This window comes from Pomacea canaliculata, linkage group LG2, assembly GCF_003073045.1.
Source record: "Pomacea canaliculata isolate SZHN2017 linkage group LG2, ASM307304v1, whole genome shotgun sequence".
NCBI lineage: Eukaryota > Metazoa > Mollusca > Gastropoda > Architaenioglossa > Ampullariidae > Pomacea > Pomacea canaliculata.
The window spans coordinates 21,736,433-21,752,485 of record NC_037591.1 but is presented as its reverse complement, the minus strand read 5'-3'; the positions used below and the strand labels follow the sequence as shown (position 1 = coordinate 21,752,485).

At 42.2% G+C, this 16,053-nt stretch overlaps 1 protein-coding gene across 1 annotated transcript in view; it reads left to right on the top strand.

Annotated features, from left to right (window-relative positions):
- LOC112555200 (immunoglobulin superfamily DCC subclass member 4-like) overlaps positions 1-11,880 on the top strand; it is a 41,533-nt gene extending 29,653 nt beyond the window's left edge. The window contains exon 21 of the mRNA XM_025223489.1: positions 524-11,880. Within this exon, the coding sequence (XP_025079274.1) occupies positions 524-826 (303 nt within the window). The 3' untranslated portion in view covers positions 827-11,880. The remainder of the gene's footprint in view (positions 1-523) is intronic.
- The last annotated feature ends 4,173 nt before the right edge of the window (positions 11,881-16,053 follow it).

The window sequence follows — 16,053 nt, the reverse complement described above, 5'->3', positions numbered from 1 at the left end:
TCGTTAAAAATATGAGTATTCCTGCATATGGCGTAAACATACAAGTTTTCCTGAGGCTAGCTGCACAGGTGAAAGTAAACGTTGCCACCTGACTTTTTCCGGTGGTTGGGGAGTAAGGTGTTAGAGATCAACCCTCGATAGAGAAACTTTCTTTTTCAAAAAGCGCTCTAAAATCATTTAGATGTGTTGCACACGCGCATACGAAAAATTGTTCTGAGGGAAACAAAAGTCTGGTTTCAACAGTTTTATTGTATTTAAATCAACTTTATTGTGCTGTGCACTGTTTCTGCTGTGTTTATGTAAATAGATGCAAGGCCTAAATGCGTTTAGAATGAGAAATGTGCAAATGGCCCTGAGCTTTATTTAGACACACTGTTTTCCTGCACATTATTCTGACACTTGTTTTCATGCCACCATTAAGACATATTTCTTGTTCATGATTGAGACCTGTTGTTTTTCTCAACATGACTGAAAGACACAGTTTTTTCCTCCACGTGATTCAGACGTCGTGTTCCTATTCCAGACAGAGGAGCTGGAGAACCTGCTACCCCTCGCTGCTGTGACCCAGGCGACAGATACATCCGCTCTCACTGCCATCATCACCGGCTCCGACTGTGACAGTGGCGACAGCGGCTGTTCGTCCGGCCATCCGAACACCTTCGACGACCTTGACAACGACAGCAAGCGCCCGCACCGACCGCCGGACCAAGAGCCGACCGATGGTGACGTTATTACCGTGTCTTCGTCGGAGGAATTCGTACACAGGGCCCCCGAGACTAGCCACACGCAGTACACACTCTCGGGGTTGTCGGAAACTCTCTGCTGATCTCCCGCACCCCCCTTGCTCTTCCCACTCGTCTTGCCTCGAGGTCAAGGGAACTGCTAATTCGTGGGTAGGGGGAGCAAATAATGCTGCAGCCACTCATCATCTCCGGCTCATTGGTCAACGCATTTCAGGCCTCGTCGGCTGATGGGTCAAAGCGTCATTTTATTTGCTGACGTGAAAAAGTAAGAGCTTAACACGGCCGAGAGCTAGTGCAGGGCTTCAGGCCAGACAGATGTGTCCGCGCCTAAAACACCAACCTAAGACGGTGCATGGTGCTGCACCAGGGATCACGCTTCATTCACGTCTGTAGCTCACGCCTGACCACATGACCGAACTTGCACGCGTGCACCTCAGCATCCTGTGTGCTTCACGGCGGGCGCAAGGGCCAGGAAGTGCTAATCAAATGCTACCTTGTGGAACTTCAGCCGTCGTGCAGAGTCGGCCTCTAAGTGAACCTTAGCATCGAGAACGATACAACATGGGTTTGAAGCTTTAAGATCCCTCTCGTGATGACTAGCCGAGCAATCATAGTTCCATAGGTCTCTCTTCATTTCTTTCCCTCTACCCCCACCTCTCCCAACTCACCCCGTGCTGGCCGAGTGGAAAGGCCGTGCACCTGTTAGAGAGCAAGTTGCTGCTAACCTGAATGCACGCGCGTGGATTATTCGGAGATGCGTGTGCCAAGTGTGTGCCTCCTTTGCAGGTATGCCTGATCCACATCGTTTTGGCCCTATCGTGAAGAGAAACTACTTTTGTTAATATGATGGAGCCTCGTTCCCACTGTGCTACATTTCGTCGCAGTGCTACATATGTTTCTTTTTGGCTGCTTACTGCAGTCGTTGTTTCTGGGGCCTAGGGTTGTGGAAAGAAGAGTTTCTCTGTTGTGATTGATTACACGCGCAAAGGGGACATGTCAAGCCCCTCGTGTCCAAGCCCTTAGCCGTTTTCTTCAGACTTATTTTGTATATTTGGCACGAGGGCCAATGAGAATTCGTCTGCACATTAAGCATCATCGGAACGATGTCAACTTTTTCGAAAGATGAGTGTAGTCGTGTGACGTAGCCAGCTAACTCTCGTTCTGCACGACTGTAGAGCTATGTCACACAGTAGCTTTGGATACCACACCCATTCTATAGCAGAGCATCTGCAACCTCACTGTTATGATGGGTGGGTCAAGTAGGGTGCGTTGTGTAAACAAATTGACACCAATGACTGGAACATTCTGTGAGTAGTCTCTCTGACTCCCAAGCTTTGTCGTTAAATTGACTACCTCCCTTCTTCGCCACCCTTTCGGCACTGAAGCTTGGCTGGGAGTCAGAGAGACAGTTTGATCAACAAACATGAACTGATCGGGACGTTTAGGTGGCCTGCTGGAGGACACAAAAGAAACAAGGACGGTTCCGATTTAAGAGAAGGAGGCGGAGGTCTGACTATTATCGCGATTAACGAAACAAATAAAGCGATCAGCTCAGAGCCGGTGTGGACGGAAACTGCATGGGACTGCATGTTTATGGGTCTATGGTCGCGTCTGCAGGGATTGCTTCACTTTTTTTTTCTCTCAGCAGCTGTGAAAACGTGTAGACAAATTACCTCATATTTGGAATCACAACTTCAAGACCGTCATCTCTTTCTTCCGTAAATCCACCTATTTCTGTACTTCTCTCCGTTGCCCTCAACCTTTCCTCGTATACTGACTAAAAGTTTCGAACGTCTACACACAGCGAAACCAAGAGTGTGCTCCGGAGAGCACGTGAATTGCGTTAGTCATTGGTCGTAGTGGGTTTGTGGGGTTTCACGTGCTGTTGGCAGTTACGATTTGGGGGTGGGAAAATCAGGTCTTGCCATTGTGGTTTCACTTGTTATTGCAAGCTGTATTGCACGTGCATCTTGAAGTTGTGTCTCGCCTACCTCGGGGAAGAAAAAAAGGAAATGACAGCTAAAGCTTTCAAACCGCAGCAGTTCCATGTGCGTGCGTGCATGTTATCACCTGGTCACCTATCCCATGTGTGCATTAGACTTTTCAGAGGAAAGTGCCTAGTTCTTTCCAGCCTGTGATTGGCTGCAGAATCTCTTCTGAATACCTTTGATTTAACCATTGAAACAGGAAGTGGAAGGTCTTTTGTGGCGTCCAACCGGAAGAGAGTGCTCACTGCCTGTTGTGTTAATACCCCGGAAAGGTTGTTGTGAAGAGGCTTTCAACTACCTGCTGTAATAATATTAAAGTTGACAAAAGGTCAATTCTCATAACCTTTCGGTCGTTAGGATTTGAGGCTTTATAGACCTAGATTTTCTCGGGGCCAGCTTGTTTGTGAGGGCGGTGTCCATCTCCAACCATCTACGGAGTTAAGTACCCATTGCTAACAGCTGAGTTGACTGGGGTAGGGGTGGAGAGTTCAGCGCCATTCGGGTTTGGAACAGGCGCGCTTTCGAGTGTGAACGCTAGTATTCTAACCACTTGGCTAGAGTTTTCACTTTTTTTTAAAGCACCGGAAAAAAACTATTTGCTGCCTGCTGGGATTCCGCCGCGGGCCACAACGGCCACAAATGGTGGATAAAAGGAACTTGTAGACAACAAAGATCTATGTCTGCCTAAACTGACGACTGGACACTGAAAACGAAACAGCCGTGGCCGTGGCCAGCCCTGACGGTCTCTTACTCTTTACGTGTCAAATTTATGAACAAAGAGTGCGAGGTAATTCCTGGCAACATTCAGAGTAAACAGGGTTGTCATTGCAAATTCACATTGTTCAGTAACGATTGATGTTTTCTTTCCTATCTCTTGTTTTCCTTCCACTAAGAATTAACGAAAGATTTATGTAGTTAAATCATTTTCTACTTCGCTAGTTTCAGCATTAGTCCATTACTCCTCATAATTTCCGAGTGTAAGAATGCTTGATTAATAAAAAGCAAGTCCCTAAGTTGAAACATGTACCACATTGTTTTATTAAGAGTTGTTCCTTACCTCAAGTAAATCAGTGCAGCTTTCGACAGACAAGGTGACGACAAACACCTCCTGAGTGAAACTCCCACATGATGAAAGGCAGTAGTCTTGCATAACTTAGTCCCAGATGGCTCCAGAGTGGGAGGTACTCAACGGCTCGTGTCTGTAGTTTTTTTGTTTGTTTTTTTTTTAAATTTTGTTTAAAATCTCAGCAGACCTTCAAGTTTTGTAATTTGAAGATATTTTCAGAGGATTATATCTAAAAACTCTCGTCAGGGATTTATTAGGTTTATTGGCTGTGCAGGAAAGATGTTCATGTTGATTTTGTTGGCATTATGTATGAGCGATATATAATGCCTTTTGTAAAGTATCCACCATTTGCATCTCTTTATCTTCTAACTACATTTTATGCACTCGCATACATAATCCAAAGACATGTGCAACATGCATGCGCGCACACACCACATGAATGTACCCATGATTTCTTATATTATGAAACAGTGTCTATATTAATATATTTTGTATGCTGCATCGCAAACGTTGTGCACTTTTAAATCTTTTTTGTAGCCACTCTTGCCCTGTATGACATGTTCTAGGCCTTCACAGCGATGTAAAGGATGACTTTACTAAGTGTCAGCAGGTCATCCGTGACCCGCCTTGCCACACACCAGGCTTTCACACTGGCGTTGGTCTTGAACAAGGTGTGAAGTCTGTTCTCTCACTATTGATGGCGCAGTTTGGCATCCCGAATCTCCTGTTACTTGATACTTGCATTTTGTCTGCTTTTTTGTGTGTGTGTGAATGCTGTAGATTAGAACATTGTCCTAGAAACAGAGGGCCTCCTGGCTGTACAGCCAAGACGAGTTTTTTTTTTTTCCTCTATCACTTTCAGACCTCTTCTTGGTAAATTACTTGTGGGAGCAAATTTTTATTGCAGAGACAGGTAATTTTGTGAACTCAGGGAAGAGAGTAAAATATTTATATAGTGTTTAAATTGTCCGTTAGAAAGTAAATCTTGCCATTTATAGACAGTTATGTAAGACTCGAAAAACTCAGGTGCAGATTTCAACCTTTTGCCAGGATCTGTTTCTGTTGAACTGTTGTTTCTCAAAGACCTGTGTGCTGCGACATGAAATTCCTTCGTTATTACCACCCAACCTCTCTGCTGCGCACACCCGTCAAGTGGCAGAGGCCCTAATTTCTGACACTAGACTTAACATCATCACCAAATAATTATAGGTTGTGTTTTCAGTAAGACCGTAGCTTCTACCAACGTCTTACCAGCATCCATAGGAACCTCACAAAGTAGCGTCATCAGCTGGAATTATTTTCTCCCTGTGCGTTTTAGGCTCGTTAAACGGTGCAATATGGCACATTCTGCATGGCTTTTCAAAATTAAACCAATCAGTGTTGTAACTGGCAGCTACAGTGATAATGAGCCTAAAAATAACCTTTGCGAAGATTTCTCAATTACTAATCATGTACAGTATATACTCTACGGTGAAAATCACAAAACTCACAAAAAGATTTGTAAAAGTTGTTTGTTATTTTAAGATCTGATAGAAATGTATGACGTAGTGTTGAGTGCGGATTTTGGGTAAATTAAAGGTCTACCATGTAAGATTTCTTTTTTGTTTAACTGGGTAAGGTTCGGATTTCCCCAACTCTGGGTGAATAGCTCTCTGTCGTTCTTGACATACACATCTGTAGCCATCACAACGTAAAAAAAAGAGGTGAGACTCCTACTTCACGTTTTACACAAGTAATTAGTAAATGATTCACATTGGCTGTATCCTTGTCATTGTCAACGTATTCATGTACAATTCTGATTTCAGTGGTGTTGACCTTTGTATGGTGCATGGTGGTGTTTCTATCTCAAGGACGAGTGTGAAATATTCACCCAGATTTGATGGGGAAAAAATTGCACCCCACTAGACTTTAAGGTTTGCCTGAAAGCTCCGAGTGTCCTGTGAAAAGGCACAACAGGACCTGGTCTCACCATTTGCTATATTCCGTCAACACTTTACTGTAGAGAACCAACACCTTAAAAAGGCCTTTCTTCGTCTCTCGTTTGTAACGAAATGTTTTTGTGCATCAGCACGTTCACCCCGTAGTTAGAAGTGCATTCTTCCAGCGACGTGATAAGAAGACAAACATTTCCTGGCTCCACAGCGAGCCGAGAGCATTTGGCTGTTACATAACGACACGTGGCGGAAGGCGCACAGATCCATATTGCCTGAGTGACGTCACCAGTGTCAGTGTTTTTGCTTTGTTTCCTGAGGAGGGCATTGACACGAGTGCGGTCGTCAGCCGTGGTGTTGATGCAAGGATGCGGCTGCTGTAAAGGTCACCTACTTCGATTCCGGTGATGGTATGACGATGCCGTTAACCCTGCGTGCCATCCTTTCTGTTTGATTTCAGTAGATTCATTGTGATAGCTGATTAAAATGGTGCATGGGACTATTAAGGAACTTTCCTAGAAGGGTAGCATTAAGTGGACCTTTACTCGGGTAAACAAGGTTGTTTTAGAAAGAAAAAACTCCATGTTGTAGGCCGTGTGCGTGTTATTGTCTATTAAAACAGGCTCACGCACGCGCTTGCAAGCCTCTTAGCGCACCTGATGCTTGCATTCCATTCTACCCACCCGTACACTTGTTTGCTAACGCGTCAGGATTTTTTGCCGTAAGTGCGGGATAACTGGGATTTAGAAGAATCTTCTACGGCCACGTCGTGATGCTTTTTTTCAAAAAGTTCTTTTGTCTTCAAGCAGACAATTTTTTTTAAGATATTTTGGTCCACCGAAGCAGTGAGAAGCACTTGATTGTCAAACTCTGCATTCTGTCTTACACGTAAGCCACTTGGCCTTTTTCGGTCTTTGTTGCTTGGTGGTGTTGTTTTCTTGTGAAAGTAGGGTGATTTTTAATTTACTACGACTCCACGTGCTTCCCTCTTGAAGCAACGGACAGGGTGCAGCAGTGACATCAGTGGGTATCAGGTTATGGTTCAGTTTTTCATTTTAAAAGGTAACGTGTATTAAGAATTTCTTAATATTGCTCGTTCTGTATTCTTTGGTAAAGTCTTTTCTAAGGTTTTATTTTCCAAGATACCTCACATATTACACTTACACCCCTCCTTTTTTTCCAGCTTTTAATTTTAGCGTTTTGTTTTGTTTGTGTGTGTGTGTGCAAACTTCCGCTGTAAGGGAAGGCTTGTTTTAACATTTTTCTTATTGTTATTGCTGCTACTTTATGCCCCTCCAAGCAGCGCTGGCAGTTCCTGCGTCAAGTGCCTGTATTTGTGTGCAATAGGCAGCACAGCACACACTCTTTGTTTAAAACTGCTACGTGATAGACTAAGAAAAGACCGTTGACTATTTGCCATTTCTATTTAAATAGTTTTAAATATTTTTTTTATGCATCTGTGGCGACGCTTTAAACGTTGGCGGTGCATATTCAGCAGCACACTTTGCTAGTTTCTGCCCTGTCCTGTTCATTCTTTCTTCCTTTGTCTTTGTCTTTCTCTCTGCTAACCTTTTCGGTCTGTACCTCTCTCTCATCGGTCTCTTCTGCTTAACACCTGGTCAGAACAGGGACTGCATATATATATATGAATAAGTGGAACAATATTTTTGGTTAGTGACCTATGTACGCGTTAACTTTTGTGCAATGTGTGTGTGTAAAAGATTGGTTTGGCATCATTCTGAAAGAATGGTCAGTCAGCTAATATTTTAACGAGTGCCTCTCCTCAGTAACGATGCTTTTGTCGACTGCTCCGTTCTATTTCACACTTGTGTTTCCTTTTGAAGCATCGGACGGGCGAGGAGCTGTTTGTGGCTCACATTACTTGGTTGCTTAGCCTAGCTACGTGTTGTGCACTTGGCCGTAGGCTGCTTATGAAAATATCAACAGTTTTGGTGAGATGTAGGTGTTGCTGTACTTTTGTGTGTTAAACATCGCTTCTCTAGCCTTGACAGTCTTGATTCATGAAATATAGAATACATCTGTCATTGCATGTCAGTTCATAAGGATTTGTCAACAGCTAAACTGTAAGTCTTCACATCTTTCCGATGAAAGATTGCTTAATTGTAATATCACAGTTAAGCGTGACAGTCTGTGATTAGTTGATGTGCCAGTTTGTGATCCTAGTTTACATGCCAGTATATGAGCACATTAAATGTGCCGGAATACGAGTAGCTCTGTTGTGCCAGTATATATATGAGCAGCGTTGATGTCTCAGTCTGTCAGCACACCCGATATGCCAGTACATGATAGGAGCTGACGTGCCATTATACAGTCAAGTTTATGTGCCAATCTGTGATCCGAGTTCATTTGTCAGTGTATGAATAATGACTACAGTACGAGTGTCGAGGGTGTGACCAGTGGAACGCAAGTATCAATTTTTAAAGGAGAAAAATTGAGACAGGAAAAATTAGAGAGGGGAGAGAGAGAAGAAGAGGAGGCAGACTGTGGGCTTTACATTATCCGCCTGACGCAAGGTGTCCAGCTCCAGTCTGTCGCTGCAGAGCTCCACACACTGAGAAAAGGTTGAATTGTAAAATTGTCTTGTATTCTAGCAACAGTGAATTGTCTGATCACTGATCGAATTGGGAATTTCTCGATGTGTTTAGCGTATAGCCTCAGCAGAAAGTCTGTCCTGTGAACTCCCATGATCCGCGTATCATGAGCTAGACTGACATACAAGGAAATGCGTAGCTGTGATCATTTGCAACACTTTTCTTTCTCCTCCACCCCGCACCTCGTTGTTACTGAATTCAGCACATACTAAGGGATTTGTTTGCAGACTTTTGACTGTTTTTGACATGTTTCTCACTTTCCTTGTGTTTGTGGATCATCTCGATGTCCTGTCATTTTCTTCCTTTCCTCCTTGTCCTGCTCTGTACTCTTTTTTGTATAAAAGCAGGCTTGCTAGTGTTGTGACTTGTATGCTACTGGCACATGCGGACCGCTGTATTGAAAGTGGTGCCGAGTCCCGAGGCCACGGGATCCAAACGACTCGGGTGTACAATGGAAACGTTCAAAGGTGGCTACTTTGTACAGTTGGGGGTGTAAAACGCGCGTTGTGTGACGTCACAAGGGGATAACTGAGCAAAAGGAAAGTGAGTGTTGTGTCGTGGATGAGGTTTATTATGGCGTGTTTGTGAGAGCCTGGGTACTTTCTGCTGAGTGCATTTCGTGTCAAATTTTTTTTTGTTTTTTTGTTTTTTTTTTGTTTTTGCCGGGGTAAGGGGGTGGTCCCGTCCTGAACAGTAGATTCATATACAGCTGAAAACAAGAAGCTTGAAGGCTCAGCTTTGCATTTTCTGTTCCAGACTTTGAAAGCAATTAAAACAAAACTTCGCTCTACATTCAGCTACATGTTTTATTTCCTACAAGTGTTAAGTTTATTGTACCTGAAAGATGGAGACCGTGGCGTGTACATGAAGTGCTTTGCGTGTATATGTGTGTGAGTGTGTTTGCGATAAGTTTATATTATTGCCAAAACAGTTTTTATTACCAACATTTATTATGCTTATGATGCTAAGCATGTTGTTAAGTTATAAGACGAGGCCTTGTAAAGAACATGTTAAGCAAAGAAGACCTAGCTGCGCTGGTCTCGATAACAAATGTGGTAGATGACAATGACAATGTACACGCTACGCTGTGTAACATGCTGACGCTTACATCTGTGTAGCTATGGCTTAGGCGCTACATGTCACAGCAACTACAGTCACGTGGTGTGTGACGCACCTAGATGACAGTGCATTCCTTTGAACATGACCACTGCTGAAAATCCTGATGACTGCGCATGCGTCCACAATAGCGAGCACGTTTGCGTAGTTTCACCGGGCTAAGACATGCACGCAGGCAGGCACGCACGCACGCACACGCACACACACACACAGTGAGTAGCTGGCAACATCAGTAGAGCCGCGATACAATGCTGACGCACGCTGTGATATTAATGTTTTAATTCTAGATCGTCAACGATATGTGTGCAAACTACAACCTATTAACCCATTTGCTGTCGACACATCAGTTCGACCCCGCTGCTTGCAGATGAAATGTGTGGCATTCGTTCATGTGGCCTACATGGTATAGTTTGTTTTTCAATTTTAAAATCATTTTGGGATAAATATTTTGCTACTACTACCAATTCATTTTCATTATTATTTGCTCTTGATAAGATAGTATAGTTTTAGCATTTTTAACACCATTTATGCGGTGCAGGGGTGTAGGGCAGATATGCGTTCGTAATTAAATTTTAGAATATTTAATGCCATGCCTGATATGTTTGCTTGTGACCTTCTTTATATATATATATGCACTATTAAGTTTTGTTAGTATTGTAAATACATGCTTGTTGTGAGCGGAAAAGGTTTGTACAAAGATTTTTGTGGGCTATATAAGCACATGTTGGGACTGATGTATTTTCCTTTATGAAGTGAAAAAGCAGTTCCGTTGTGGTTTTTTGTCCAACTGAGAAAAGATATAGAAGCAATCACGAATCATCCTCAGTAAGAGATGGCGCTTCTGGCTTACACTGTACGCATGAAGTCGCGCTGACATCTTGCGGTAGAGAGTAAACTTTGCTAGGTGTGCTTGGTCGAGACGAAACATGTTTCAAGTATCTTTTGGTGGTGATGAACGACTATGAAGAAATAAAACAATGGAGAATGCCTGTTTTGTTGTCCTGTCTTTTTGATCCCACGGTGATGTGTCAGTATAAAAGAAGAGCACGCGCAAGAGAGCTTTTTTTTTTGGCTGATGTACACGTGCCTGTCTTTACAAAATAAATGTCTGATGATGTAAGTGCACGTGGCCCGAATGTGTGGTGCACACGGCTTTGGTGTAGCAGGCTGAAGTATTCATGTACAAAAACAACTGTAAATGTAACCAATGATTATATAGCCTTTGATGGAACCCTGAACTTCGAATTGCCTACTTTTTGTCTAGAATGCGGTTCCTTGGTTTATGTGAGACCACCTGTTACCAATTTTTTACACAATTTTTAGAGAAGTGTTGGAAAAGTTATTGACGTTCGTTCCTATTTCACCTTGCAAGACTGCAATCGTCTTCTCGCAAAAGTGTTTAAAAAGAAGCGGAAATTGTCCCATTTATAAAGATTTCTGCAGCTGTGTAATAGGTTTTACTTTTTTTCCCAACTCTTTTTGCCTGGATGCATGCGGGGAAACGTGTGTAAGAGTGAAAAGAGGACATTTGTGTGTGTGTGTGGTTTAGAACACAGTTAGCTGTGAGAAAGTTGATATTCTTTAAAACAAAAAGTATAAATTCTTTCATTCATTTTTGGAAACGTTTTATTGTGAGCAAAATGTTCGTATTTTGAAGCAGTCGCAGCTAATTATAATTACTAACAAGAAAAAAGAGATGAAATATTAAAAAAGCACGACAACCAGTCCTGTAAACAGATGGAGTCATTTACCAACATCAAGTTTGGAGAGGGCCTACATTTTCACGCATATTGGGTATGTTGCACCCGCAATTAATTTCATATCCAGAATAATTGTACACGTGAGTAAATATTATGCCTGAGAAAATGAGTCGATTATAATCAAAGTTATGTAACATCGAAATTGGATCTTTTATTTTTAGACCTATTATCTTGCGCTTAACGGATTGTCATTGACGTGTTGTTGGTTGTTTGTTGTTTTATATGGGAGGGTTTGAGTGTTTGATGTATGGCACAGTGATCTGTGCACTGTATCTGATATCTTAACAAAACTGCACGCATGTGCCGCTCCCATAATAATCTGAGATGTTGCACTGTATACAGCGGATCCTAACGTGAGCGTCATAACTCACTACATATTCGTTAACAGTCATGTAACGGGTACCTTGCAGGTCCTTACGATTCGCACTGAACACTTATCACTAAGTTAAATGAGTGAAAATCTTTGTCAGATCCTAAACAAATTTTACGGTGATTTGATTTTTTATATACTAAATTTTTTTTTTTTTTTTTTTTTTGGTCTATGGGAAGGTCTTCACTGTTTGGTTGTGTATTTTTGCTTCGTACCATCCTGATTTGAACTTGATTGATGTAACTCATTATAAGATGTTACCAGTGATTGGAAATAAAAATCGTCTAGAGCAAATTATGGTAAAGATTTTGACGTGAGTAACATCTTCATCACTTCATAGGGTGGTTTGTCAGAGTGACAAACATGTTGAACTACTTCATCAGACAGTTCATCCCGTTCTTTGAACAAACCTTTCGCTGTCAACACAAAATTCACGCACATCGACGGCTAAATTGAATCAACTCGAATGACATGGTAGATCCAAAAGTAAACAAAAACAAATTAATGCTTGGAGAGTTCGCAGGAAAAATTCAATCGCGGGACAAACAATTTCTGCTGTGACCTCTGTGTGCAATGCCGGTGCTGTTATGAAAGTAGTTTGCAATTTGTTTTAAATGTTCACATTGCAACAACATATGCGGGACTTGCCCCTAAGCAACAGGTTAAAGTTACTCATCCCAACATGCCATATGCTTTAGAAGAATTAGCAAAGAAAATCGTCTTCAACGCTGAAAATGTGAAGAAACAAACATCTAGGACAAAGAATGTGAAGTCGCAGAAAGAACGAGAAGAACCGGCTAAACAAAGATGCAGTATGACAATCGTTAATCTTACATACGTTATGATAAGCCACAGCCTTATGTTCCTGTCTAAACACCAACAAAGAACAAAGCTGTAACTACCGATTCATTAAAAATAACAAATATATATTAATCATGACATCTTCATCTACAAAGTAAACATCCCACTCCATGAGCCAGTAAAACGTGCATTTATCAAATTATAGATGGAGCTCAACCTGATGAACAACGATAAGTCAATAGACACCATACAAAAAACTTTAAAATGTCGTTTTCAGAGCAAAACGACGGTTTGCCATGATTTCAAGGAGTAAGCCAAAGCATGAGACTGGGCGCTGACTGTCGGCCCCAGCACAGCTTGTCCCCAGCTTGCCTTAAGCTTGCCAAAAGAAGTTTACACCCCAGCAAATTGTGAGCTGATCACATGGTAGTCAGTCTGCGGTCGGCTTTGAGAACACCGTGAAGGAACTGTGCTAGTGTAAGTAAATCTGGAACCACGAGGCAGAAGAAAACTAGAGAGATGATGGCAATGGCTACGACCCCGGCTGACACGGACGATGGCCTGGCGTCGGGAGCCGATGTCTTGGCACGAATCTGGGCTGACAGCTGCTTCTTGGGTAAGATGAGCGAGTCCTTGATCTCTTCAGTAAGATTAGCTTCAAGGCTGTTCAGAATCGGAATGTTCTGGGAGTTTTAGCCAAACAACGGCACGCACACAATAACCGCTTCTTTACATCATTTCCGGGGAGACTAGAAGTGTCTGATCCAGGTGTGGTAGTCTTCCTTACGTGTAGAGATGTCGAAGCGGAAGAGGACCAAGTACCGACGACTGTGGAGGAGGGGTCAGGTACTCTCGCCTCCGTCACTTCCTGTCCTTCAGCTGTTGCCGGGGACGCGCTACTTCTGGTGGCGGAAGTGGCTTTGTCGTTATTTTCGTTGACGTCAGAGAATGCTGCAACGGAAGTGACCTCGACTGCGACAGTTGACTTGCCCGTCCTTGTGCTGTTGGTGATCGAGTCAGTGATCACATTCGTCGTCAATTCGCTCGTGTCTGTCGTCATCCTCGTCGTATCTGTTGAACAACACACACACACACACACAAATACACACACACAAACAAACACACACACACACATCCAAAATAGTGTAAGGGAAAATAATCGAAAGACGCAAAGCGCGTGTGTCTCGGAGGTTGAGATGGAGACAAAGAATTACAAGCCCAGCAACAGAGAGTTTGCTTTGCAATAATTAAATCAACACCCCCTTATTTTTCTTCGGTCTTGAGTATTTTCCCTGTTGCGCAATGCCTAAAAAAAGGTATGTGGTTGTATATTTGCTGTACAGCTGTCCTAATGACAAGAATGATGTCGTTTTTTTGTACTGTACTATGGCTCCTATTATTTGCATACCACTTTCTGTTATCATCTCTAGCTTCGTCGTTTCCGCTGCAGCTGTTGTTGTTGCTGCTGCTGTTGTTATTGTTGTTGTCGTCGTTGCTGCTGTCGTGCTTGATGTCTGTTCCTCAGACGTACAGATCTTGGAATCCGTTATTGTGGAGTTTGGTGGGCAGCATCTCTCAGCAAAAGGAGCCTCTGCAGATCAGCCAATCAAAAAGGTCAGAAAGTACAATCACCATGGTCACCATCATCGCAAGTACTACCACCATTTGAAGGAGCAGCACTGCATGTATTATGCTCAAAATCGTCAACAGCATGGTTCATGGTTCACCTCCCCGATAGACGGTCATAGACCCTATGCGGGTGCTATAATACAACTTGCTGGAAACCACCAAGCAGTTGTCTTACCCCTCCGTCATAAAATCGGGAATGGAACATGAGCGAATTGAAACCTATTCCACAGTTTTGACATCAAAGAAGAGCAAGAATCAGTTCCAGAAAACGAAAAGCACGAGACGTTATCATTTTACGAAAAATTCAAAAATACAGCAGCAGGCATTTTAAATATCAAAATAGCTTCCACCTTGCGAGTTAGTCTGTTAGTCTGTTCCAAGCAGAGCTAGGCACGGTCTGTGTAGTTTTAAATCAGTAGCGACACCTAACACGAATACAAAAGAATAGCCACTGACCAAAATAGCCCTGAAAGTATTCAGAACCAGAAGGCTTTATAATGTGGGTGATGTTCAAGTCGGTGGTCCACGTGTGCGACACAGCAGGGATGCCCCAGAACGTCGACATTCGTCCAGCTGTGTAAAGACAGGTACGTCTTGTTCCAGGAAAGCCAATGGTATGTGGTTACATTACACGTCGAGTACGAGGTAGCACTCTCAAGCACGTTGCAGTCCTTTTGGTTCGTACACTCCCAAATACTATACCAGCCTGAATTAACCGAAAACTGCAACACAATTTGATGCTGTAAGTATACCTTATCTATAGTACCGCATGCAATGCCATGGATTTTAGTGAACAACTTTCTCTTTCACACACACACATATACATACACACATATAAATATATATACTCATGCATGCATGCATGCGCAAGCATGTAAATATTTACAAATATGTATATATAAATATGTAAATATGCATCTATAGATAAGCACTAAAGAAAGAGAGATAGGTCTACACAAAGGATGTCTTATCTTACCCTGCGCGAGGCCGACCCTGTGAGGACGGAGCTGTTGGTCAGCGACAACACGACGAAGCCGCAAGTTTTCATGTTAAAGGCGAGAGAGCGGCGAGTAGCCATGTCTGTGATGGGCAACAGTTCCTCCTCTTTGGAAGTGAATGTTAAATTAGGGTTACAAGTGCCTGCAGTTCAAAGGTAAACACAAACAGTAAGACTCACTTTTATGGAATTCTTCCAGCAGCATTACAGGTACTTGGAGGCCAGAGACAAACCCAGAGTGTACAACAAGACTTTCTTGAACATTTTTCGTATTTTGTCTTTTATAATGTTTTCAATATAGTTTTAGAGCAAAAGACAATGTTAATTAACGAAACAGGTCCATTTTCTTCAATGGTCTTTGAGATTCCAAGGGATCTCAACCAACAATCTGACACAAAATAAAAGCTGAGACACTCGCGATTGCCAAAAGTTTCTCAATATTTTTTTTCATAAATACATATTTTCTTATCGTGTATAAATCTTTCTATCACATACACATCTTTCTAGTATGCTAAGAATGTGTATGAGTTTGAACTAAATAGTTTCAACAATTTTAAACTTAATAATTCTCCTTTAACTTAGTAAAGCTCTCATTAAGAGATTTTCAAGTCAAACGGAGAAAATCATAACATATTTTCAAACATCCATTTGCATCATCGATGAGAGAAATCACCAAAAGTATATATGATATGTAATACTTACATTTTACTGGTAGGTATCACAAACAAGACGAAAAGAAACACGAAAATTCTTTGCTTGTGCAACTCTGCCAACTTAACCAGACTGACAGTCATGGTTGTCAAAGTATTAAAGACTTCACGTATTGTAGTTTACAGTGCAATGCTTTCTTATTTTTTTCTTATTATTTTTATACTACTGTACGGCCTACAATTAATAGCGCAACTCCTGTATTTTATGCTTGCATTCTTCACCTCCTGTTCTGTTCCTTATAATGCAGTTTCATATTTGGTTTGCATCCCAACTCGAGTTCTGTATTTTGTATCTCAGTTACACGTTCTGTATTCTGAAATCTGCCCAAA